Source organism: Platalea leucorodia (genome assembly GCF_965183815.1).
Source record: "Platalea leucorodia genome assembly, chromosome: 2".
NCBI classification, from domain to species: domain Eukaryota; kingdom Metazoa; phylum Chordata; class Aves; order Pelecaniformes; family Threskiornithidae; genus Platalea; species Platalea leucorodia.
This window is the reverse complement of record NC_138824.1, coordinates 104,216,980-104,241,626: the sequence shown is the minus strand read 5'-3', so window position 1 is coordinate 104,241,626 and position 24,647 is coordinate 104,216,980. Positions and strand designations below refer to the sequence as shown.

At 41.0% G+C, this 24,647-nt stretch overlaps 1 protein-coding gene across 4 annotated transcripts in view; it reads right to left on the bottom strand.

The window, feature by feature from the left end:
• The window catches only part of APP (amyloid beta precursor protein), a 223,173-nt gene that overhangs the window by 96,217 nt on the left and 102,309 nt on the right, over positions 1 to 24,647 (bottom strand). For all 4 annotated transcript variants that reach the window (XM_082332177.1, XM_082332178.1, XM_082332179.1 and 1 more), the window contains exons 4-6: positions 21,286 to 21,398; positions 19,600 to 19,793; positions 364 to 566 (exon numbers count right to left, since the gene is read on the bottom strand). In XM_082332177.1, the coding sequence (XP_082188303.1) occupies positions 364 to 566; positions 19,600 to 19,793; positions 21,286 to 21,398 (510 nt within the window). The remainder of the gene's footprint in view (positions 1 to 363; positions 567 to 19,599; positions 19,794 to 21,285; positions 21,399 to 24,647) is intronic.

Genomic DNA, 24,647 nt, shown 5'->3' with positions numbered 1-24,647 from the left:
GCTTTGAACTGACACTCCCTATCCTTCTGCAACACGTGCACATGGTAACCCACACATACTTTTCCTGTGTTATTTGCTACATATGGCCGTCAAATTTTATTTAATATTACTTTAAAATAAAACCAACCTTTCTGCTTCCATCCACATCATACACAATGACCACACTTCATAGACAGACACCTCCAAAGACTATTTGTAATGGGAAAGGGGAGGGGATTCAACGTGCAAATTACCAAAGCCAAAGCATAACAATGCTGCAACTTAGGATATTTTGCTGTTTGGAACATTTTTTGTTGTAAAGGGCAAACATGCAAAGCAGCAGGATCAGTTTTCCAGCCCCAAGCTAAATGCCCATGAATTTACCTCTGACAACCTCTTCCACAGACTCTGTAGTTGTGGTGGTAGTGGTTGCAATACTCGTAGTTCTTTCAGTTGCCTCCTCATACTCTTCCTCTGTCTCTTCTTCAATTTCATCACCATCATCATCATCGTCATCAGCATCTTCATCTTCCACAACGGTTAGCTCCTCATCTTCTTCTGGTTGTTCTTCTACTACCTTATCATCACTAAAAGAAGAAAATTATAACGTGTCAGCAACAAAACGATTTCAACATAACAAAAGAGAACATTTTATTCAGAAAACTATAAGGACAAGAAGCTACCTGTTTCTCCATCTCCCTCCCCTTTAAATCAAAAAACAAAGAATCAGGGACTCTGGAACGTCCCAATGAGTAAGAAATCAGAAATGCTAAAAACCCAAAAAAAGTAAACATTAGCAATGCAGCGAGAAAACCAGCAAGATGCCAGACTGGAGCTCCTCCTTTTGCACAGGAATGGAAAAAGAATCCCCATCAGCAATACCATATTTTGACATCTGAATAACACTCCAAACATGCTTGCTCCACGCTGCCGCCAACAGATCAATTTTTATTTTGAAAGAAGCTGAAATTAGCTCAAAATGCACTCAGTTCATATGGACATGGAAAGGAGAGAGTTCCTTAGGACTTTCTCACCCAGGAGACACCTTAGTCAGAGGCTCGCTGTGCACTAACTTGCATGCAGTTGCATGCACAAAGGACAACCAAGTGTTGAACTGACCTGGAATTGTCTACACTGACTGCTGAGTTTGTTCTGTTGCTAAAGTAGTGTTGTGAATGGAAGGAAAAGCCACTTCTACAGGAATTGTGCACAGAGCTGTCTGTTTTCACAAAGGACAGGACAGAGACAGTTGACACATGATGCTCCAGCTCATGTTTAGCTGACTGTTGATAGTTTTTGTCTTTGAGGTTTTATCTCCTTCTGGCACCTGAAAGCAGACAGTGGCCATGACGTTGCCTTTCAGGATCTAACACCCAGAGGAGAGGACCCAGTTTTGGTCTTCTGTGTGACACCAGCACTGATGGAGAGGTGAAAGGCGCACGGTTTTTCTGATGAGGCTGCCATCTCGGCCAACATGCGCAGCTGTTCAGCACAGCAGGCTCAGGTCGAATGCTCTGCACTACCAACACCGCTGTACAGCTGATCCATAAGGCCTCCATAAAAGGCCTGTGGTACCAACACGTGTTAGGATGGCAACACAAGCATCCCTGCGCTCACAAAGAAATCCCAAACTATTGGGCTAAATATTGTTATCCATCATAGTGCTTTAAATTCATACAGCTGCCTAAAATCCTCAGGATTTAATCAGTCTTGGATGATAGGAGGGAATACTGCAGTTGACTATCAAATGCGTTTGGTGGCTTAATATGCTGAGAATTTTCTGGCATCGCTCTTAATTCTGAATGATATACAGGCAACAGGCCAAAAAAATGTACACCCAGTTACTGCTACTGTTGCTTTTGAAAGGCTTCCTAAGTCAGTGCCCAGCTGTGGCAAGGTCTCAGGTTTGTTAATCTGATCTTCTACTTGATATTCACTACTAATGAGTAAATGATCTTTAAATATTCAAAAGTGCAGTGACTTTCTGTCACCTTCATACACAAGTGGTTTTGCATCTTTTTCATAGCATCGCATATGCTTGAACCGCCTTTTATGTGAAGATAGCAACTTCTCTCCTTCACCTCATTTCAGAGACCAAGTCTGTAATATTTCACTTTATAATAGGTTGCCTACTACAATTCTGAAGGTGAACTCAGAGCAAAAAGGAGGACAGTACAATCTTTCTTAATAGGGTATTAAGAAGAAGTTAAAAAATTGATAAAAATCTTGTATGCCACAAGTCTGACTCTACTAGGAGAAAGTTAAGTCTCTATACAAACAAGAATGAATCTCCTGTTCCTTTCTCTCCAAAATATTTGGCCTCCAGAAACACAGGGGAGACTGAAAGTAATAATGAAGCTTTGAAGCCCAGGTAGGTTATATAAATGGATGTGGCAACAGCTAACTTGCAGAGAAGTCTGAATAAGAGATGACCTGTTTCCATTTACATGGGAGAAAGACTGAAAAAGGGGCACAAAATCACTGGGTTCTTCTCTTAATTTCTTGATTTCAAAGAACTGGCTTAGAAATTTCACCACGTCCACTGTATGGTTTTCCCCTGCCATTCTGATTTCAGTATGTCCAAAATTTTCTGCTTTGTTTTTAGTAATTCCTTTCTGAACAACAGTTTTCTTCTGTTTTTATTTTTCTTACCAAGTATTTCACCTTTTTATGAGCATGAAATAAATGTTATATGTACACCATCACCTTTCAACTGCAAGATTGAGATGGATTTATAAGTCCAGTAGTTGTTTCTGATCTCCAAGTTAAGGGGCTTCAAGTCTTGGCTAGCTACAGACATTTAAACTAGGAATGCTACGTATAAAACGTGTAGGTTTTGATCAAGAGCATCAGACACCATATGCCTTTCCACATTAAAGCAAGCTGCTCTCTGTCTTTCTCTCACCTAAGCTACAAACACAGCATGCTTTAAAAAAAGTGCAATTATTTTTCCTCTTCCTTTCACATCAGTGATCACTCTCAGATATTGGCAAGCTCATAAATTTAAAAAAGGACAACAAAAACAACCTAATGAAATAAACAAAGGCAAGTCAATTAGTCACATGGAAAGCCACTTCAAAAATAATTTGTATGTGTGCATCCAATGTCCATCTGTTTTCAGCTACACAAAAGCAATCAACGCAGCTATGTCCGTCCACAGCATTTTGCCGGGAAATTCTCGGCATCAAGGCCAAGCTTCCCCCCCTCACCCCCTTTTTTTTTGTCTTTTTTAGGGGGTGCGATGGTGAAGGGGGCAGGATGAAAGAAGACAATTCTCTGTATGTATTGGTTGGCTATGCCCACAATTACAGGAGGCCCTGGTTTCCTCTCCAGTAACTTACCAGAAGTAAATGCTTAAGGGTAGCCCCCACCTGCAGCCCCTTTATGACTTGCTGCTTGCTGAAGAACTAGACATCTGAGAAGGTAAAAAAAAAGCCAGAAGCGATGGAAGACTAGAACAGTTTATGGGATCAGGCTCCTGAAAATATTCTAAAAAACTTGCACAAAAATGTACTGGAATATTCCTTCTACTATTTTGATCACTCCTAGACAAATCATATTTCTGCTAGCAACATATTCTGCAAGACTCAATCACAAGGATAGTATTTCATAGGATTATATTTTATTGCAAGTTTCAAGAAAAAGGAACAATGAAAAGAGAAGTCGTTTTGCCTTAGATTTAGATACCTAAATGGAAGTGAGAGCATTGCTATATACTTACGGAATTAAGATGCCTGAAATTGTTGGCTTTAGAAGGTCATTTTCCTATTATTAGGTTTTAAAAACTCTCATTGTACAGAAGTGTGAAGCTACACTCAGGTTCTACAGAAGCACCCCAGGCTTTCTCTAAAAGTAACTATTTTCCCAGCTGTCTACTTTATTTTTATTTATACAAAGATGAGTTAGTCTCTTCCCCTATTAGTACTGTCTTCCAAAGAGAAGGGGATGGAGAGATGAAGTGCTTTATGCTCTCTTAACAAGTTTCTTCTTGAATGAAGCCAAATACCAGAAACTAACTGGACTGGCTTTATTCTGGTGGTTTACTCACGCTCAGCTACACCACACAGTATCGCAGACCAAACAGCACAAATATACAACAGGCAGGGACGTATCCTAGCAAGGCCTAAGAGTAACAGCAGCAACAGTTTCACGTTAGGCATCAAGGCTACCCACTAAGCCGCTCACTCCTAAGAGTCAATCGCAGTAACCACGCTCAGCAGTGCCTACCGAAGGTGACCACACCGTCTCAGAGGCCACGGTTATGAAAGAGGTGAGAAAAGCGACAGTACCCTGCAGCCCCTTAGCAGCACTCCCAGGAGCCAGGGGGAAGGAGGAGATCCCCCAGTATTTGTCAGGCATCAGGGGACCTGGAGCCTCATGCTTGAAGACACAGGTTTAATATAAACAATGCTACCTCTTGATGTGCTTCTGTTGCAAAGACAGTGGGTGGACTTCACATATTCGTAGTATTAGAAAAGGTACTATGTCTTGTAAGAAACATGAAAAGTTATGCTTGGCTTCGCTTCCATGGATTTAACCACTGTTAATCATCCTGGCTCTTCTTCAAAGAGCATGCATGTGAGAGGGACAATAGAGAACAACAGAGAAGGGAGTGAACTTATACTTCAAAATTTGGAATAAAGCATCAACTTTTCAAACCGAGATAAAACCCTCTCTTGCACAGCGTTTAGAGCTATTTCTCCCTGTCAGGCTGAGTGCTCTGGTACCGTTCACATTTCTCAATTAGCACCACCACGGTGCTGTTTCCCAGACAGCGTGTCTAACTTCTGCACATCTTTTATCACAGTAACCAGTTTAAATCCACCATTTTCAAACAAAGTTTTACTACTAAATGAATGTGGATACTGACTTCTTTCTCAGAAGTCTTGGAGTTTTATTTAATAATAATACCAGGTGTGCTTACTTCCTAGTATTATTATTACATTTTACCTTCTTCTGTAAACAAGTATGACTCAGTCTTGTTCTCCTGGAACCACGATACCTTGTGTCCTGGTTTTGGTTGGGATAGAGTTAGTTTTCTTCCAGGCAGCTGGCAGAGTGCCGTGTTTTGGATCTAGCATGAGAATAATGTGATAACACACTGATGTTTTAGCTGTTGCTAAGCAGTGCTTACACTAGACAAGGACTTTTCAGCTTCTCATGCCCTGCCAGCAAGAAGCTGGGAGGGGGCACAGCCAGGACAGCTGACCCGAACTGGCCAAAGGGCTAGCCCATACCATATGATGCCATCCTCAGTATTTAAACTGGGGGGAGTTGGCTGGGGGGCAACAACTGCTGCTCGGGGACAGGCTGGGCATCGGTCGGCGGGTGGTGAGCAGTTGCATCACTTGTTTTTCCTGGGTTTTGTTCCCCTCTCCCTTTTTGTTGTTTTCCTTTTCATTACAAATTATTATTATTATTATTATTTTTTCAATCATTAAACTGTTTTTATCTCAACCCATAAGTTTTCTTACTTTTGCCCTTCTGATCCTCTCCCCCATCCCACCGCGGAGGGATGGGTGAGCGAGTGGCTGTGTGGTGCTTAGCTGCTGACTGGAGTTAAACCACAACACCTTGACAGCTTTTTCTGTATATTCCCTTAATACCGTCCCTGCCAGGGTTTTATTAGCACCACAGACTGCAGCGTCTTGTTTACAAGAAATTGCTGACATTTCGCCTTAGCTTAGTGGTGCCAGTGACAGGATTTTTCAAAGGCTGCTCAAAAAAATTACTTGATACACTGATAAGTTCACAGATTTGTAAAGCCATATTATCATAATCTGAATTTAACAGTTCATCAGTAAACAACGGAGGTAAATTGTTAGGCTTGAATGCAGCCATGAAAATACTTGCAACCCCCCCAGACAACATTCGTATATCTCAATCTCCTGTCAGTGGAGACTTTTAGCAAGGAGGGCCAGCACTTTCCTTTCATGGTGGTCACAGAGGTCATCATGGCTTTGAACCTTCCACTTCAACCTCCTCACATATGGGATATTAAAATCCATTCACCCTATCATGGAAATGATGCTTCCTTTGAGCATCCAAGTAGCACACCGGGTCATTAATACAAATCACCTACGCTCCTGTGTGTGGTGAAACGGGGTACTTGAAGTTTGGTGGTTTCAGCTCTGTTTCCAGTGCTGCAGACACACTGGGGTTCCGGGCAGCCTTAAGAGGTAATCAGTTCCACTGACTCCAACAGAAACATACGGACCACTCCGATGGACGTATTTCTGGTTTTAAAACACATACCACTGTACCGCTCCTGCTAGTATGCACCTAAGCACATCGTTACAAGCAACGTTTAAACCATGGATCTGTAATGTGTATCTAATAACTTCCTTTTCTCAATACAGCACTGCAGTAAGAGCTGGCACCAATCTATTACTCAGTTCACTTGGAAGCACGCATCATCCTGTTAACTTTGTGAAGATAAAACTGAAGGAAAGGTAAAGGAAAGTGAAGGAAAGCGAACTTCTTGCTGTTCAAGGAACAAGAAAACATTAGTAATTGAGAGTTTACCTTCCGTATTCCAATAACCTGCAACAGGGACAGAGGCAGAACACAGATTAAAAGAACAATGAGTTTTCTTTCTAAGAGTGTTTCAGAACTCATGGGGCCACAGCATAAGCTACGTTTTAAGAAGAGGTTTCTGTCTGCAGCTATTAACTTCATACAAAAACGTGGCAAAGCTTTCAATTTAGGATAACAACTAACTATGGACTAATTACTGGTTTTGGGAAGCGGCTCACGTTTGTCCGCAATAAATGCTCATCCATTTGGATGTATTTAAACGATGCTTTTGCCAAGCAACTTGAACAAAAACATCTACTCCATCAGTGGGTAAAAAAGAATGAAAAGGTGTTCAAGACAGATGTTTTAATATCTGGAAAGATTAGCATTCACTACACTTTGCAACTATATTTTATTGCAAATAAATTCCATCTGGACTGTGGTTTTTACCAGCCACCAAGCCTGAGCAAATAGCTGGGGGAAAGCCAATTCCAGGAAAGGAACCGAATCAGCAGTAGTAACAAGCCGCCGTCTGCCTACAGAGAGCAAGGCCGTGTATGCTGGCTCTGGACAGCTGTGGGAATTAACACAGGAGAAGCAATTGCTGCATGTAACTTGCAGCCTGTGCTCTTTCAGTGTAACAGGCCAAGCTGATGGTAATTTATGCATCCCTAACCTTCACTATTGCAGGTGCCATCATCCCAGTTTCCAGCATCTTGTGCTTCATCTTCCCAAAAGCACAAAACCCCCCAACTCTCTGTAGGCTCTACAGCTCCCCCAAATGAACTCCAGGAAACATGTGATGGGACTGGATTGTCAAGTATTCAGCCTCGGTCTAGTTTTGCTTCCAGCAAAAGATTAATGATGAGCACAGATACCTATTTATCCCAATGTACAGGGAAGTTCCAGAGCAAAAAGCTCTGGAAATGGACAGATCCAACTGTGAATCTCTACATGCTTTAAGAGTTAATGACAAAAGAAAACACAAAACAGAAACACAAAGCAAATGAGAAGAGCAGGACACACGCTTGGAATCCAAACCAGAAGATGAGTGCATTTGAGATGGCCTAATTACCAGGCTTCTGGTTAAAAGCAATTCAGAAAGCTAATAGGCAAGGAATCAAATTCTTCCTCAACAAACATGCACATCAGAGGCCTGGGGATTTTCCACCTAATGTTTTTCCAAACCTTGCATGCTAGAAAAATTTCTTCTGACCAAAGGACGAGATTTCTCAGGAACTGGGTTTGATCCTACCACCGCACTCCTCTGAATGGTGTCGCTAATTAAACATATGAATCAACACAGGAACTACTTAAGGCTAAAAACTAAGCCAACAGTGGACTTTGGCACATGAGCACTCACCTCGCTGTACCTTCTGTTATTTAACTTTGGCTTTGGGACACTGGCCGACTTCAAGACTAAGTTGAGTACACTAGCGATGTGAAACTGAGTATCCAGGCAGTAAATTTAAACAAGAACTACCAAAGTAATTTTGCATGGGGTAGAAGAGAGAAAAGGAAGTCAAAACCAAGTGTGAAATGAAGATTTCAGCATTCACCTTGAAAGTCTGGGAGCAGGGAGTTATACCAAAAAGGTCTATTTTCCTGAAGTATGGGGGAGGTGGGAACAGACAGCAGGGCAAGAATTACACCGCACTGCAGTGGGAGATTAGGCACAGAGCCAGGAAAGAAAAGGGTTATGCCAGACCTCCAGTCTATGTAACTGATCTTTTAAATGGCTTACTGGCATTGAAGTCCAGAAAATTACAGTGATTTACAGAATTGAAAGTCTGACCCACAAGGTATCTCAGCAGTAATGTTTCTGGTCTGTCTGTTAAGCGACCACAAAAGCAAGCACAAACTGCTTAAAAACTGCCTTCATTATTTTCATTAGGGTTGGATTATACTACGTTAGTAAATCAGGTATCTCACAACAAGAAGAAATAATGCGATATTCAGACACATATAAACACCTATTAAGAGACAGTTAAACTTTTAAGAACTCAGATGGGCACCTTCCATTGCACAGCAAGTCAGGACGAGCAATTCATATTGCCTAGCATTTTTCAGACATTAATTTTGTCACTTCTAATTATTTTCCTTTTTGTTTTCCTTTACTGAAGAGGTTGCAATTATGTTTATTTTCAACATTTCCTAATAGAAAAAAAAATTGAAATAAGCTATTTCAAGAAGTGTCACATCGGCTGCTTTTGAGTTCTTAGACCTTATCAAACAACTGAATTATGTGCGTCAGACTGTCTCTCTCCTTTTACTGTATTTTTTGTAACCTTTTATGCAAAAACAATACAAAAAATGTGCCCAGTTACATTAACTTTAATAGAAAACAAGGAAAGCTGCACTAAAAATCTTTTAATCTAATTCTTAAATGGAACATTCATAAAAACCAAACACACATTCCTTGCCCTGCTGCCTCTGACAGATACATTTATCTTTTTCCCCGTAATTAAACAAGAAGGTATACTTTATACCATTAGAAATTTCTTTCCACAGCTGACCTGCTTAAAAAGACGGGTGTACGAGGTAGCACGTAACATTTGATCTCGTGCATTCACAGAAGGTACCTGTTGACTGATATGCAAGAACACTTTTTCAAAACTGACCTGGTTTTCTGTCTGAAACAAAGCCTTTGCTAGTGTTACTGTTCTGGCAGTTTTCTTTGGAAGATGGAGGATTCAGCAAGAAGTATGTCATTTTTAGACAAGGGCAGAGTAATAATATATTTAACCCATACTCTTTCTCAATTTGATTATTTTGCTAAAGAGAAACTTAAAAACTAGGAAAGTAAACATATTTGCAAATGCACAAAATCAAGCTCTGTGAGCCCGATGACACTGAATAAATATTAAATTCAAAATCCTGACACAAAAATGAATTAAGACTGAATATGATGGAAGAGGGCAAAGTGAAGGTCGCCTGTGCAGCCCTATCTCAGCCAGCTTGAGAATCAGCAGAAAAATCTGGATCTGTTACATCACGTTTGTTCCCACAAAACCTCTGCCATACTCAGAACGGACTATTCAAGTGTGTCTTTGTCCAACCTGCTATCCTACAGCTTACCCAAGGCAGACAGTGTGAACTCTGTACCAAACCAAGTACTTGCCCTGTTTGTGGAATTCATCGTCTTGGTACACTCACACAACAACAACACGGTAAAACTGGAAGAATAACTTTGTTTTACAGTTGGGAAAGCAAACAAAAAAATAGCAGCAGCACGTAATAACTCTGGATGCTCAATTTAAGACACTGAATAACATTTTTCAGAGAACGTGCCATCTTAAACTTTTTAAATACAGCTGCCACCAGCAGCAGCTGCAAGAGGCCAGGACTTCTGCAGAGCAGATTATCTCCAGCCCTGCAGCCAGAAGAAAAAGGGGCACCTTTTGTACCAAGCTTTTTATGGTGGCCACAGCATGCCAAACCTAGCAGAAGACTCTCATGGCAGAAGCAAGCATAGATCCAGTTCTCCAGACCAACATTGTACTGTTTTAACCTTTTCTTTTTCACTCAGGTCACAATTTGAGTGTTATTTTTTCCTCAGCAGCGATCAAAATAGAGATCCCATGTGAAGAAATCGCTTGTCATCACGTAACCAAAGCCAAAATATTTGCATTGGGGATTAGAAGCCTCTTCTGTCAGGAAAAAAACCCTCTATATGTTTTTGCTGTTGCATCCATGTATTTGAAGCGTGTAGCCTTTGTTAGAAGGCAAAGGGAAAAAAAGTACTTACTACAGAAAATGCTTCACTATACTGTGCTGGTAACAGCACAACCTCACAAGACACGGAATTCTTAAATTTCCACAAACCACCCCAATGCTGAGCTCTTCTTTCTAGTACAGACCACAAATATCACTGAAAGGTAAAATAGAGCAGGAACTGCTCGACAACTTTATGGAAGGATATCCAGCTATGCATCCTGCAGCACACAGTCATGCTGGTGTGACAGTATGTGTTGAAAAACCCAGCTGTAAATTTCTCGCTTCCTATTTTTTGAATGCATTATAAATAGTACAGCGCTTGAAATGGGGTGGTATGTATCACGATGTCACAAGAACTTCTCAGAACATCTCGCAGACATATCAGAAGTTTTTTCTTGAGTTCATTACTACACAAACATATACATGGAACCTTTCTCTCCCACATTTCAGTCATCACAATTCATTACAACTTAAAATTTTTGCTTATTAATTAAGGAGGACACGGCAGCCGATGGCTCTGTTTTGTGAGGTCAAAAAACCGTAACCCTTCTCTGCCAGTCAACCTTCTACTAAACGTGCAGGTTTGATGCCATTAACCTCCTGAAACGAGCTCAACATTCACTTAAGTCATATAGGTAGCCTGCACAGCTAGCAAACTGCTTTCACCAGGGGTCATGAAAGCCTGGCTATCTTCTACTCATCACTTCCTCAATTAGATTAATTCTCTCCACCCATAGCCTCATCCATCACTTCAGCTAATGCTTTATACTCAAATGGTGATTGAATTTGCCAGCTCAGCATCGCTGTAATTATCTCTCAAAGCAATGCACTGTTTCATCAATTCCATTCTAACTTTACTTGCCCTAATAAGAAATCCAACACTTACCAGTCTTTCTAGAGTCATTAATGCTCTGGTGTTTCTATGCTTTCTAAATTTTATTTTAACAACCTCCACGTTAAAAAGGAAAAAAATTGCGATTAAAAATACATCATGAACTACCCGAATATTAAGTAACAGCCAACACGAGAGGCAAACCCAATTAATGTAAGAATGTGAGACACAGAATATGCTAATAGCATATAAAACATGCGAGTAGGACAAAATACTCCTACAGTTACTCAACATAACCACTAACATTATGCCTACATTTTGGTGATGCCTTAGTTTAATTTATAAAGAAAAGCAAATGGGTTTTATCATTAAAATACTTATAAAAGCACAGACCTTCTTAGATAAGCTCTACTGTTAATAATGTTTTAGAACAGGTATAAAGCACTTTATTTTCGTTTCTAACAGTTCTACTACAAAGCACTTTTTTCTATTTTAGTTTCTAACAGTTCTACCACAAAAATCAAGAAGATATGAACTTCCAACCAATTAGCTGAAACGTTATACTGCAAAAATCAGAACACCTTCCACACTATCTGCCCAAATGAAGTCAGTTTCTCTGAAATATCAATTTAGTGATGGACAATTCATGTAGTGCAAAATTCCCCTATTTCAATAACTAGCATTAACCTATACTGATGGCAAACTTCAGAGGAGGGGAAAAAGGCAAGAAAAACTAAGCAAGTTTGTAATTCCTAGTGTTCATTTTAGGGCACTGACTCCCAATTAGGAACAATTTGTATTAGGACAGCTGATGAGAACGCTGCCTCTGGCTGCAGCCCTCCCCGTTCCTGTGTCACGGACGACTGAGCTCCCCACCAAGCAGGCCCTGAACCACTGCCATAGGCATACCACTGCTGGCACAAGGGTCTGTTTTCCTTAAATTTCAGGGGTATGAACAGCCTACAGCTCAGTCTGCACACTACGGAAAAAGGGAAATCTTTTTATCCATCTAAATGCAAGTTATTTCCTGCTTCTAAGTCAGAACCTGCAGTACAGGCCCTTCGTCCAGCTTCACGCCTGGTTCAGCTTCACTGGCTCAAGTCCTTGGGGAGTACAGGGTGGATTTTTCTTTAAGTTCTGTTTTTTTAAAGAATCATTTAGGAGATTCCCACTGGAGCATTTCTCACTGAAACTTTAGAAATTGACTTTCGAATTTAATGAAAAACCTTATATCAACAAGAACTTGTTGTTTGTTTTAACATGAGTGACAAGATGGCTTGAAAACAGATGAATACTCAACGGAGACAAAATGTTAATTCCAGTGAGTGTGTTTCCAATGAAGAATTTAGCCTCGGCACCTTCCTTTTTCTTGATCAGTAAGGCTTTTTTAGCTTTAGAATAACAAAAACTTCAAAAGGACTCCGGATATCCCATTTCTATGTTCTTCAGACAAGTCTTTTGGGCTCAGAGTTGGACTTGCAATTAAGCCTCAGATTTTTGACTCAATGCTGCAAGACATTAACAGTAAGAACAATGGGAGAGGAGGAGGAGGAGGAAGGAAGAATGGTGAAGAAACATAATGTCGCTACATACTAGATACAAGCATGAAGAAGCAGGTAGAAATTGAAGGACTTAAGAAGTAGTAAGAATCTTGGGAATATCTGCCCCCCCTTCCGCGCCTTGATTTCTGCATCAACAATGCACTGTATCCAGACACCGTTCAGGGCCTGACTCTTCCTCAGGCCCGCAGCACCTCCCCACCGCCTGGGGACCCTGACACCCACACGGCCGCAGCAGGGGTTCACTCCAGGTGTCAGAAGATGGTCTCCCTGCAGGCGACCTTAAACGGAGGACACCCAGCTGCTGACGGCCAACACAGCACGCGTGGCTGAAAGCCTGTCCATTAAGGCTCTCTAGGGATGCAGCACAGAAAGCTCTCTTTGAAATGGGAGGAGGCAATGCATATCAACACCACCACCTTAATCCTAGTTTTGCCAATTTTTTTCTCCATGTTCAAGCTGTGTTTGTTTCTTCCAGCTGCAGTTCAATTGCCAAAGAGACTGAAGTACCCATCAGAGCAACAGATAAAGAAGATTAGAGCATTTTGGTTACTTTTTCTTAATCTACCTGACCAGTTAATATGCAATGGCCAGAAATATGCCTGGATCAAACAATCCCCTAAAGGCTCTTCTTTCGTGCTGTATTTCCAAATAGAATTTTCTGGGGGCAGATGAAGAGATGAGCAGGGAAAAAAGGGTGAGAGGGACACAGGGAGATGTAATGGGGAGAAACGGGGCAAGAGGATTTCATGCTTTGGACAGTCCATGTCGATGAACACCGTGAGCATAGAGAACACTAAAGAATGGCCATGCCAGCTGTAGTGTTTACCTGCTTTCACCTGCGTTCGCAATTAAAATATCAACAGCTTCCTGACTCTTGCCTGCATTAAATCTCCCACTACTCCCACGCAGAGACCCAAAGGGAATTAAGCACTACTAGTCAAAGCTACACTTGCAAAAGGAAAGAGAATTTCCCAAGTATAGAAATGACTAAACCCCATTAAATTTGACTTTTAAAATCCTTATATTTGACTTGTATACTACTAAATTTACTTGCTTATGTGTCACTATTTAAACTTAGGCATTTTTCATAAACATGTGCCACAGGCAGACATCCCAACTGCCTGTCTGCCTACTTTGTGTCAAGGCAGCGGGGTGACATACCACGAGGACTCCGTGTGTTGTTATTTCAGGTCAGGGCACTACATGACCATGGCCAATTTAAACGCACCTTGTGACATCCTGATTTAATGACAGCACACTGGGGAATTTCAATTGTAAATAATTTGACGCTGAGGTTAATTTGCAGACATTTCTGAAGGGAAGACACTAGGTAAAATGTGTGTTGCAATCTTTGTACCGCTTAAGTCATACAGACATAAAAAGAGCTAGAAAGCGAAAGAAATTAAATGTACACTTCCTCCACGTCAAGTGAGGATCTCTAGCAAATTACTCAGCAAAGCAATTCTGTCAGGCCCCTGTGACTCCTCTTCCCCAAATGCTAGAACAAGACCGATAATTAAAAGCATAGGGTCTCACCTGGAAACAATTCAGCGTAACAGGCACATACACAATGCTGCTTCCACCATTAGAAAAAATTGACAAGTTTTAAAAGCCTTTCAGGATTTCTTGGATTGGAGTTGGAGGAGGCAATTAAGAAAAAACTCATTTTTTCCAGATACCATTGACAAAAAAAAGCTCTTTATGGAGTCAAAAAGGATACAGCCCTAACTATTTTTTTGCAGCATCTAGGAGACAAGCACTCATCCTTCAGCTCAGTCTGGTACAAGGTTGCAAACCCAGAGAAAAACATGATTACCATGCTATATAGCACAAATTGATTTTAGTTTTACTTCACAGATGGCTAATTATCAGCACAAAGTGGACTGCACACTTTTGGATTATTTATTGTAGTAAAAAACCTACCATATTAACTATCCTAATGCAAGTATGAACAAACCATAAAACTTCGCTTGGCAGAAGTTTATGAGAAACTGTAAACCAAACCCTTATAAAATACACTATTCCCTACAATGCGACATTTACAACACTACCCGATCATTACATCAGCCTGAACATACATTTTATACACCAAATAGACAAAATTAATTTGGCCTAACCTGCTGAGGGAAAAACAATGAGAAATTAAACCTCCTATTTTGCGCCTTGAAAATATACTCAGATTTTTCTAGATGAAAAATGAGACTTGGCTGAACTTAAGGCACTATCTTCCACTCCTGAGCCACAGGACTTAAAGAAAAGCTTTCCATATAACTCTCAACAGTGAGACTTATCGTGCCTCAGTTTCCCTGCTGTGAAAGAAGGAAAAAGACAGCAGCCTGTTTCCCAGGTGGGAAGGAATCATGCACAGCAATGGGAAGATGAGGAGAGGCACTTATGGAACAGATGTAGACAGAGAAAACCTAAAAGTTTCCAGCTTGGCCATCGCTCCTAAAGATGTTCAACCTTGGACACCAAGGACGCCAAAGCTTCTAGCAAGTGCCCAAGTACGGGCAGGAGGGCCACAAGGCTGTGCCGAGTCTCAAGGGCAGCCAGAGCTTGCAGGTCACTTGACTGAGCTGTAGCTATGCAGGGAGAGCTCTGCAGCTATATTGAAAGCCAGCACCTGCATCTGGCTGTCCCTCAGGCAGTCTTCAAGGTAAATTTTAATTAAAGGTGTGGATAACAGCAAGGAACACCACTGCTGAAAAATGCTCGTGACCTCTTAGTCAGAGTTATACGCTATTTCAGGATGAGCATGACATGACGCAATTTCAAAAGCATGGGCAGATCCTGCCTCTTGGCCTCATGAACAAAAAGGGGGTATATCACACCCATCACCAAAATACACCCTCCCTCCTTTCCCCAAATACTGCCAACAAGTCACACAGGCAAGCCACATCTTTTTACACCCAGCCCCAAGTGGTGGTCAGATGCCGGACAGGAATAACATCCGTCTGTGATGGCACTGCAGCCCAAGCTGCCTCCACATGCCCTCTGATGGTGCGGATACAACGTGCTGCTGAGCTTTGCTTCCTCCCGTGCAGAAGAAAACACCCACGACAAAACAAAAAAGAAAATACCGTGCTCCAGAGAAACTGTTGGGGGTAAAAACACAAGACAGTCTGAAAGAGGGCGCTTACAAAATGAACAGCTGCAATGTGGTTTTCTCTAAATTTTCAGAATCATAAATGCAAATATTTTAAAATTTAGATCTGAGTAGTTTGAGATATAAAGTTACTTCAAAATACATCACCTACGTTTGTTGGATTATGCTTTGTGACAGAAGTTTTGAGAAATGAGGATACGATCATTTGCTTTTCAGGTTGGCACCTCCACCTCAAACATGTCACCTTCACTCTGATGTGGGTGTTTTAAAGCAGCCACAGCCCTTCCGATGGCCCACGCACCGAGGCACGTGGCGGTCACTGTGCCACCACTCACTGACGGGGCTTCGTGCCCAACGTTTTCCAGTATCGTTCTACAGAGATGGGAGCGTGAAGCAGCCAGCCTGGAGGTTTTGCTCCCCAGGAGAGGTATCAGGCACAGGCAGGGCGAGACAAACCCACAGCTATCAAGCAGAAGGATCCACAGCCAGATGTGAGAAGCAAGGAATATGAAATCCTACAGCTGGGGTCATTTACAGCAGACTGGTTTCTGCTTAGGTGTGAGGAGTGGGCTGTGTTCTAACTGGACCACTTGGTGATTCTAAATACTGCATATATTGAGATATGCATGGCAAAAGCATCTAAAAGGCCCTATTTGTTGTACAACAGAACCAAACCCAGATCTTAACAAAAAAAATAGAAGACCGAGCAATTACTGAAGTACTCATGTAGTACTGGCAACTAATTTTAGCCAGAAATCATGAGTTCTGGGTAGAAATGGGTAAAAAGTCAACTGAGTAACCACTGCAAGAGGAATGCTGTGGAATTCCCGCCACAAACCGCAGCAGAGTAACGGCACGAAATCCTTCTCCTAAAGGACCGTCTCCTATCTTCTAATTTCCATATCTTTGCATGAACAAAGTACTTGCAGCAGCTGCCACAAAAACAACCGGCAAAGCAAACACAAGAATTCCCCAGAATGACTGAGTGAGTGTGTGAGTGTGTGTGTGTGTGTGTGTGTGTGTGTGTGTGTCCTGAAACGCACAGCATGCGTCTCATGATTTGGAGTGTACCCTGTATGCGTTAAAAGCCGTCAACGGGAAGACACCAACAACTTGTGCTCAGTTGATCTGACCCAAGTAAAAGCTATCACGATTCCTGAGTGAGGAAAATACTTCGATGGATACTTTGCCCGACTGATCTGCTCATGGCGTACCCCCTCCCTGCCCAGAGAGGTGCTCCATGAAGAACCCAAACCTCCTCTGACAGAGGGCTTTGCTTCAGACAGAGCTGCTGAGCAGCGGGGCCGGCGTTTGCTGGCGCACGAGCTACCAGCCCCTTCTCGTCCCTTCGTGCAGTGTCACCCCAAGGATGCACTTACACACAAAGGGATTTTAAACTCTTTGGAAGACGAAGCAAACATTGTCAGTGTGAGATCACCCATGTAAGGTGAAAAAACGTAGACTTAAGTAAGCACTTCAGAGGTGCTTTAATAGCAGAGAATATTGGGAATTTAACATTAGTAAAGTGTCCCCCTCCTTTACACTTCCTTTCTCCTCCTTCCTCCCTCAGAATCAGCTTAGGACTAAGGCATATATATATTTATACACACACAAACATATGCTCATATATGTATGAATATACACACACAAAATTTGAACTACCACCTACTGCTGCATGAGAAATGAGTAATTTTTGGTTTTTTCCTATGACTAGATTTCAAGAGTATTTCTGGCTCCAGTACACACAGTTTAAATGCAGTTGGGAAGCTGAAGAGGCAGCAAGAAACATGAGTGAGTCAGTGTAAAAGAACTACAAATTGCTTGGCTCTTCATCTGCAGTTGAAGTACAAGTGCCCCATAAAAGGATCCTTTCAATTTCCTTTTGCATGCACTTCTATGGGAGGGGAGGAAAAAAAAAACAAATCAGTATTTGCTTGGAACTTCAGAAATGGATTCAAATGCAATTACAGCTCCTATTCCTAAAGGATACAAAATTTATGAAGTTATTCTTGAACTCATCTCTTCAGATATTAAACTGCTTTATGAGGAACAAAACAGACTAGAATAGTAAATTAAATGTTCAGTGACAAACATGAAAAAGACAGAAATAAAAGGGATATCTGTCTTACAAACAGAACTATTCTATATACACCCCTGTGAGCTCTTTTATTTAAAATATTTTAGGAATCTTTGATCAGATATATGAAAGAAGTTTTATAGCTATGTATTTATATATAGGGATATATAATAAATATAAGATATATAGATAAGACAGGTAATAGGTATATAAGATAGATCTATGTATGTATCGTGTGTGTGTGTATATATATATGAGATGAAAAAAAGAAACTTTATCTCAATTAGAACAAGATCTTTACTCATGTCTTATTCTAAGAGAACATATTCCAATCAAAATCTAAACGAAATATACAGAAGTGACACAGCAACAGTTCCAAGGCTGGTTTACAAATCCCACTGAAAGGTTTATAAATTGTGACATTTTGACAACTGTTGGAAGTACAAGTCAGAAAAAAGCCTGAAGGTGGAAGATGCGATGTTGCTTGACACAGGTTTCTTGTATCAAACAGCCCTGACCATTCAGTCCAATTTTTGATAGAAAACTGGAAATTACAACAGGGAAATATTTATTTTAATTAAACTTATTCCGTTATTCCCAAAGAACTCTTCCCTGCAACACTTACTAATGCTTTGTCTGGAAAGATTTAGATGCCCACCATGACATAGTTTCTAATTTTTCATTGTCTTAATGCCATCTCTTTGCACCAAAGTACAGCAATTCAATCTCTGTCCTTCATTTCTACACTGTTCCTGAACTCGTTTCCATCTGGATTATTAAAAACCCCAAATTTAACACAATTCAGAACTATTAACTTTCCACATTATTCACTTCATTCGGTTCCCACTTATTTTCAGGGTTCTCCTTGAAACCACTTGTAATCTGCCCCAAGTTTTTGATTTTGTATGTTATTTGTAAAAGATGCAGTATCATCACCTGAGAAGTAGAAACACTGCATTAGCACAGTATGAAGTGATACGGAAGTCTAGGGAGCACAAACAGAATATGAATGTCGATATTAGTTTTATGAAGAAAGCCATCTTACAGAGTTAAGTTTGAGTTCAGTTGCAAGGACACAACATTGTACTCTGTTCTCACAACTGCTGTCTAATGTGCTCAAGAGAGTGGTATGAAAAGGCTTGGACAGCACCAGAGCACTCAGTCACAACACAGTCATAACACATATTTGGCTCAAAATCAGCCTATGTGCACAGGGGATATTGAAGGGTAAAGACAAGCGTGGTATTTTCCCGTCCACTGCTGTCTTGCAAAGAAAACCTTCATACTCCAACTTAACAGTAGTATATTAATGAATCTGTCAAAGGCTAGATATTAAAACATATTTTCTTTTAGATCATATTTAGAAAGTAACTGTCAGCAGAAAAACATTCTTAGGGTAATAACGGCCCACAGCTAATGCCTATTATAAATTAAGACATTTCAAAACCTCCAATGGTTACGTTGGCCATGTATCTGCTGCAGTACCCCGGATTGCGCATGAAGCATCTTAAGAGTAGAGTATTTATTATTTAGTTGTCAAGAAGTATGTATTTAAGCATTTTTGTTATAAATATAGCAATACTTCTCATTGAAGAACAGATGAAAGTGTCAAGTACAGTAACTATTAACAATAAGCTTTTCTGTAGAAAGTTAAAAATAAATGGGTCGAACACTGATGTTTTCAACCACTGTATTTGGAAGTTCACTTAAAAGGAACAGTGACTCTTCCACACTGAGGTCTTTTAGACAGATTTTTGGCATCTTTAATAAGATGCTAATAACAAGTTGAAGGGTAGGAAGTCACTCTTACCTTCCATCTGCGTAGTCTGCATCTGCACCTCCCCACCAGACATCTGAATCATCATCTTCGGCATCAGCTGAATCAAGATTGTCGCTTTCCTCTGCTAACGGGCAGCAAACAAACTCCACACCACGAAACTTGTCGATTCCACAGGGCAGCAGCATGCCATAGTCATGCAGATTCATACTCTTCTCACTACAGGACTACAGAAAATAGAAAGAAAACAGCAACAATATTGTCATGGAGGAAGCCAGAAAAAACATCACAGACCTCGAGAAAATGGAAGGGGCTGTGTACTGCCTTGGGAGGCTGAAGCTGGTGAACTGCAGGGTCTCTGAATTTTGAAACACGATTTAGAGTGGTCATGTGTGCATTCACTACCTGCACCGTAGGTAGCTCCCTACCTGTGTCCGCATGACCATTGCAAGCAACAAGCTCTCCCTTCCCCTGCCCTTTAGTCTTTGCCAGTATAGAAAGACTTGTCTCCTCCCATATACTTGACAACCCCATATCCTCTTGCCTGAAATCCTCACAGGCTCTGCCTCATAAACAGAAAACTCGAAGGCAGAATGATAATTTGATGTATTAATCCTGATCCTAATGTATTAATGCTATTAAAGAGTTCATTGCAAGATAGATTAACATTGAAAATATCTGATATACTGGAAACACACTATTTGGTCTGACGCCTCTGCCAGGACAGCACCTTCTAGCCTTGTTTTGAAAACGGTCAGTTGTGCATAATTATACCTTAAAGATATAGTGATGTAGGACAGAAAGATAGAGTGATGTAGTACAGGTGCAAAAAAAGGAAAATAGTTCAGTGGTGCACAGTGATGATGTTCTCCTAGGCTATGCCATTCCAAGTCTGCAATACTCAAAATGGACTAGAATTTGCCTGCATGCTTTAAACGCTTCATTTGAGGGGCAACAGTATGATTCAAGCCAGAACTGAAAATTTGAAAAGCTGCTAAGCACATTTCAATTTTGATCTCCAGAAGCTGGGATAACATACAAACTAAGAGGTTCCAAACAAAATAGCAGCCAGAAATCTTCTTGAAGCTCATCTCAGTTTTCATTCCTACAACCTTTCCACATAAGGACAAAAATGTCCAAAACGCATTAGCAATTATAACATGAGGTTTATTTCTGTTTTCAGTAAAGCACTGGTAAACTGTAAAAACTCTGTGCTTGACTGCAAAACGTCTTTGGCTAGTCCTATATCTTATCAGCTCTCCTACCCTTTTATGTTGAATTTCATATACTGCATTCTTTGAGGTCTGTTTGATCTCTGTGAGGCACCTGGCATACCGATGTCCATATGGAGGACAACAATAAAGGCAAAGCCTAGGCATTACTGATCAATTTTTAGTTCCAGAGCAGCACTAACACAGGAAACCAGCAGAGGCAGAAAACATGGTGGGTGTGTGAGTGGATGTGGGGAAAAAAACCAGTGCTATGAAACAGGGTCGATGTTCAAAGGTCAACGTGAAGTATCCAATAGCGGACTCTGATGTGCTCAGCGGAGTGACTCCTATTTCCCACCTTATAAAGCAGAACAAAAAGCCATTCACTCAAACATTCCTAAGTACTGCTTTTTGTTTGCCATGTCACTGCTATATTTAAACTCATCCTCAGAAGAGTGATATAGCTCTAAAGAAGGAAGGCAGGAAATTTTAAGACAGGTGAATGTACCTCTTTAGCAACAGTATGCCAGTGCAGGTGAGTTTCACACACATCCATCCTTTCCTGGTGAAGGAACTTGCACTTGTCTGGTACCAGAAGGGCATCACTCACAAACTCACCCACTGAAAGAGAGAGGGGGGGAAAAAAAAAAAAAAGTTAATTTTGCTTCCAGTATCTCATCCTTTTAAACCTTTAGCTAGGCATAGGGCAGCTCTCATGAATGAGTGGCAGGGTCTGTTTGCAGAGAATGGAACAGTTTCTAAATGGTGCTTCCATTATTACCTTCTTCAAACTTTCCATTTGAAAGTAGCTCCTGTCTTTGACCTCAGAAATGTATTAGATTATGAAAACTTTAATATGCTAACTTCCATATACCCAGTGTGAAACTTGCAGGACCCATAGAAGAGGTGTGTGGTGCAACATGAAGTCAGGAGTCAGAGGATCCAGCTCCTGGAAGGGGAGCGTGGGTATGGGGAAGGACAATTACACTTGGCATCTGAATAGTGGTAGGGAGCGGGTTTGAAGTGTTTTGAAATACTTAGTTTTTCCACACAAAACAAATCTGACACCAATGCATCGTTTCAAACAATTCAGGAATATTTCTACTGAATTACAGTGCTAACAGCAACACAGTCCACTTAGTTATTCTTGTTGATGCAGCCTCTTTATTGCAACCTCATTTCATCAGCCAGACAAATTCAGGTTAGCCCAGAAGGCTGATGAGCAAGTGGAGCTCATCAGCCAGGGACCAAGATGATTCATGGATCACCCGAGTATCTGCTCAGATTGAAGTGGGAAAAAAAAGACTCTCTACCAAGGACACAAAACTGACCAAAGAGATTGTGCTGTCTTCAGCACTAAGACAAAAATTTACACACTAATGAAATAAAATGCTCACAGCTTCAGTACTAATGAATGAGAAGAAACTCAGCTGATAAGTAACATGATTTATTAGACTAAAATGACTGTAATTCTGTACAATTCTGACACTGCAATTAAATAACCCCAAACCCCCTCGAAGATATTTTTTAAAAGGAAAAATTACAGAGTACTTTTGAGAAGTCGATATACTGAACAGACACCGGATTGTGAAAGCACACGACTCAGCTGGCATAAATCATCAGCTCCCTGAAGCACATTTGCCTGTAACCTCCAAAAAACTACAGCCTGTGTGTGTTAAATGAACGAACCAAGGTGGCTCAATGGCTGCATGGATGTAATAACAGGTTAATCAAAATGAGATGACTACAAGTTTACTGTTCAGTAGAGGGTCATCTCAGGGAGCTGATGAAGTGGCCCTTGAGGCTTACAATTAAAAAGTCAGTTTTAAAAATAATCAACACCCAATGCATTGGGAGAAAGCAGAGTTCAGCAAATAGAGGTATATACCTTTGCTAACCACCAAGACGTGTATTTCACATGAAATTCCTTGCTATACTTCAGCGCTTTTGATCTGAAGCCTTTAAAAGCCAGTCAGTTAGTTTACTAGGAAAAAAAGGATTTCGTTATGTTTATCCTTCAGTGACATACTCTAATGCCTGCAAATTATTAACAGAAATGCCTTCCAGAGGTGTCCAAAATAAACTTGCAAAAGTAATGAGTTAAAACACTTTTTAGTAAGCCAAAATACAAAATCTGCAGGTTCTGTTAACAAAGTGTCTGCTGCCAGTGGTATCACACCCAAACCTTGCACTGAAATTTGAATAAATTTGCACCTTGTTTTTAGCTGTACTTGCCCTTGTAGGGGACCATCCTGCCACATACACAAAGTCACTCAGTACATAAGTAATTGCTCATACTTCAATTTAGCCAAGTACCTGAGCACTAAGCAAGCACATGGGTGTTCTGCTGAAGACTCACAAAGTATGTCGACTTCGCTCTCCTAGGGCATACGACTTCATGCAGAACTGCAGTTATACTTTGCTGGCTGCTTGAGCATGCAAAACATTCAGAGCAGTCTTTATGGTAAACGTTTCTATAAAACCAGGAAAAAAAAAAAAAATCCTGGGGTGCATTTTACTCCAGTGAACGAGATCGATTTCACAAGCTATGCACACAATCATGCTTGCCCTATTTGTTTGAATGGCAGATATGATATCAGGGCAAAGTAATTCAAAGTAAAAATACTATACCCTGTGTGAGACACAGTCCTGACCGGCAGATTTTCCATCCACTGCATAAAACAGATGGGATGTGAGGATCCATCCAACATTGCACAAAAAGAGAGCAAAGAAAAGATGATGAAGGTACTAAAACAAAATCCGTGACAAAACCAAACACCTGCTAGCAGATGGCTGCAGATGGTTAGGATCCTGATCAAAAAATAAGCATGTTCAAATTATGTTCAGAGGAGTACTTTCAAGCAAAGCCTGTGCTAAATTTTGCATGAGGAGGCAGCACGCGTACTGAGGCTCTAGAACTCATGGCTTCATTTTCCATGTCACCGATGAGAACAAGGCCTTGCTAAAACGAATTTACAAGCTGAAGTGCTTGCGCCATACGTACTTGAGAACATTCAGAGAAACGTGTCTCTTCTCCGTGACTTCGCATAGATTATCCTGAGCCACCGTGCCCTCAGCACAGCGCAGCAAGGAGCAGAGAAACTCTGCGCCTTTCCCCGTCCCGCTGCCACGGGGCTTTGCCCTGCCCTGCTCCCCAGGCACAACAGCTCAGCTACCCGCAGCACCTCTGGTAGCTCTTGTGCCTACCCAGGCACATTTATTTATTTCATATTCCATTAAACATACATTATTACATTTATTTAAGCAGCCATGTAACTTTAGGTGCTTTTATTAAGAGTGATATTTATGTGTCATCATGCATGATGCTTTCTGTTATTTATAGGTTGCTCATTAAAGGTTACCTGCAATCTGCATCAGAGTGCAAGCCAAAAAAAGTGGCATCAAGTGATATGCAAAGAAACAACGCTGTATTGAAAATGCTTTTCCTTTTCTTCATAAGTCCAGAAAAGCAGAGAAGATGCAAAGCAGCTAGATACTTCAAAAATACATTTCATTTTTCAGCAAAATGAGTTAGTAAGCACGATTATCTAGCAACACACTGAACCAGTCACGAAGTGCTTCAAGATTTTAGACTCAGTATCTACAGATGAAGAGGGCGAGGCTGTGCCTGTCAAACCTGGTTTGAAGGAGGGTTTGCTGCCGTGCCCAGGCCCTGGGGAGGGATTCCTGCCCCAGCCCACAGCGTGGCTCTCCTCTGAACTCGGGCACAAGTCAGGTTCAGCCAGACTGTTAAATATCTTCAGTCTACTTTAAAGGATTTTAACAACCTATAGCAAACAAGTGCTTTGTAGATTTTTCCAGTTTCAAATTTCAATTTAAATGGAAGTTAAAAAGAAGCAATGTTTAGGA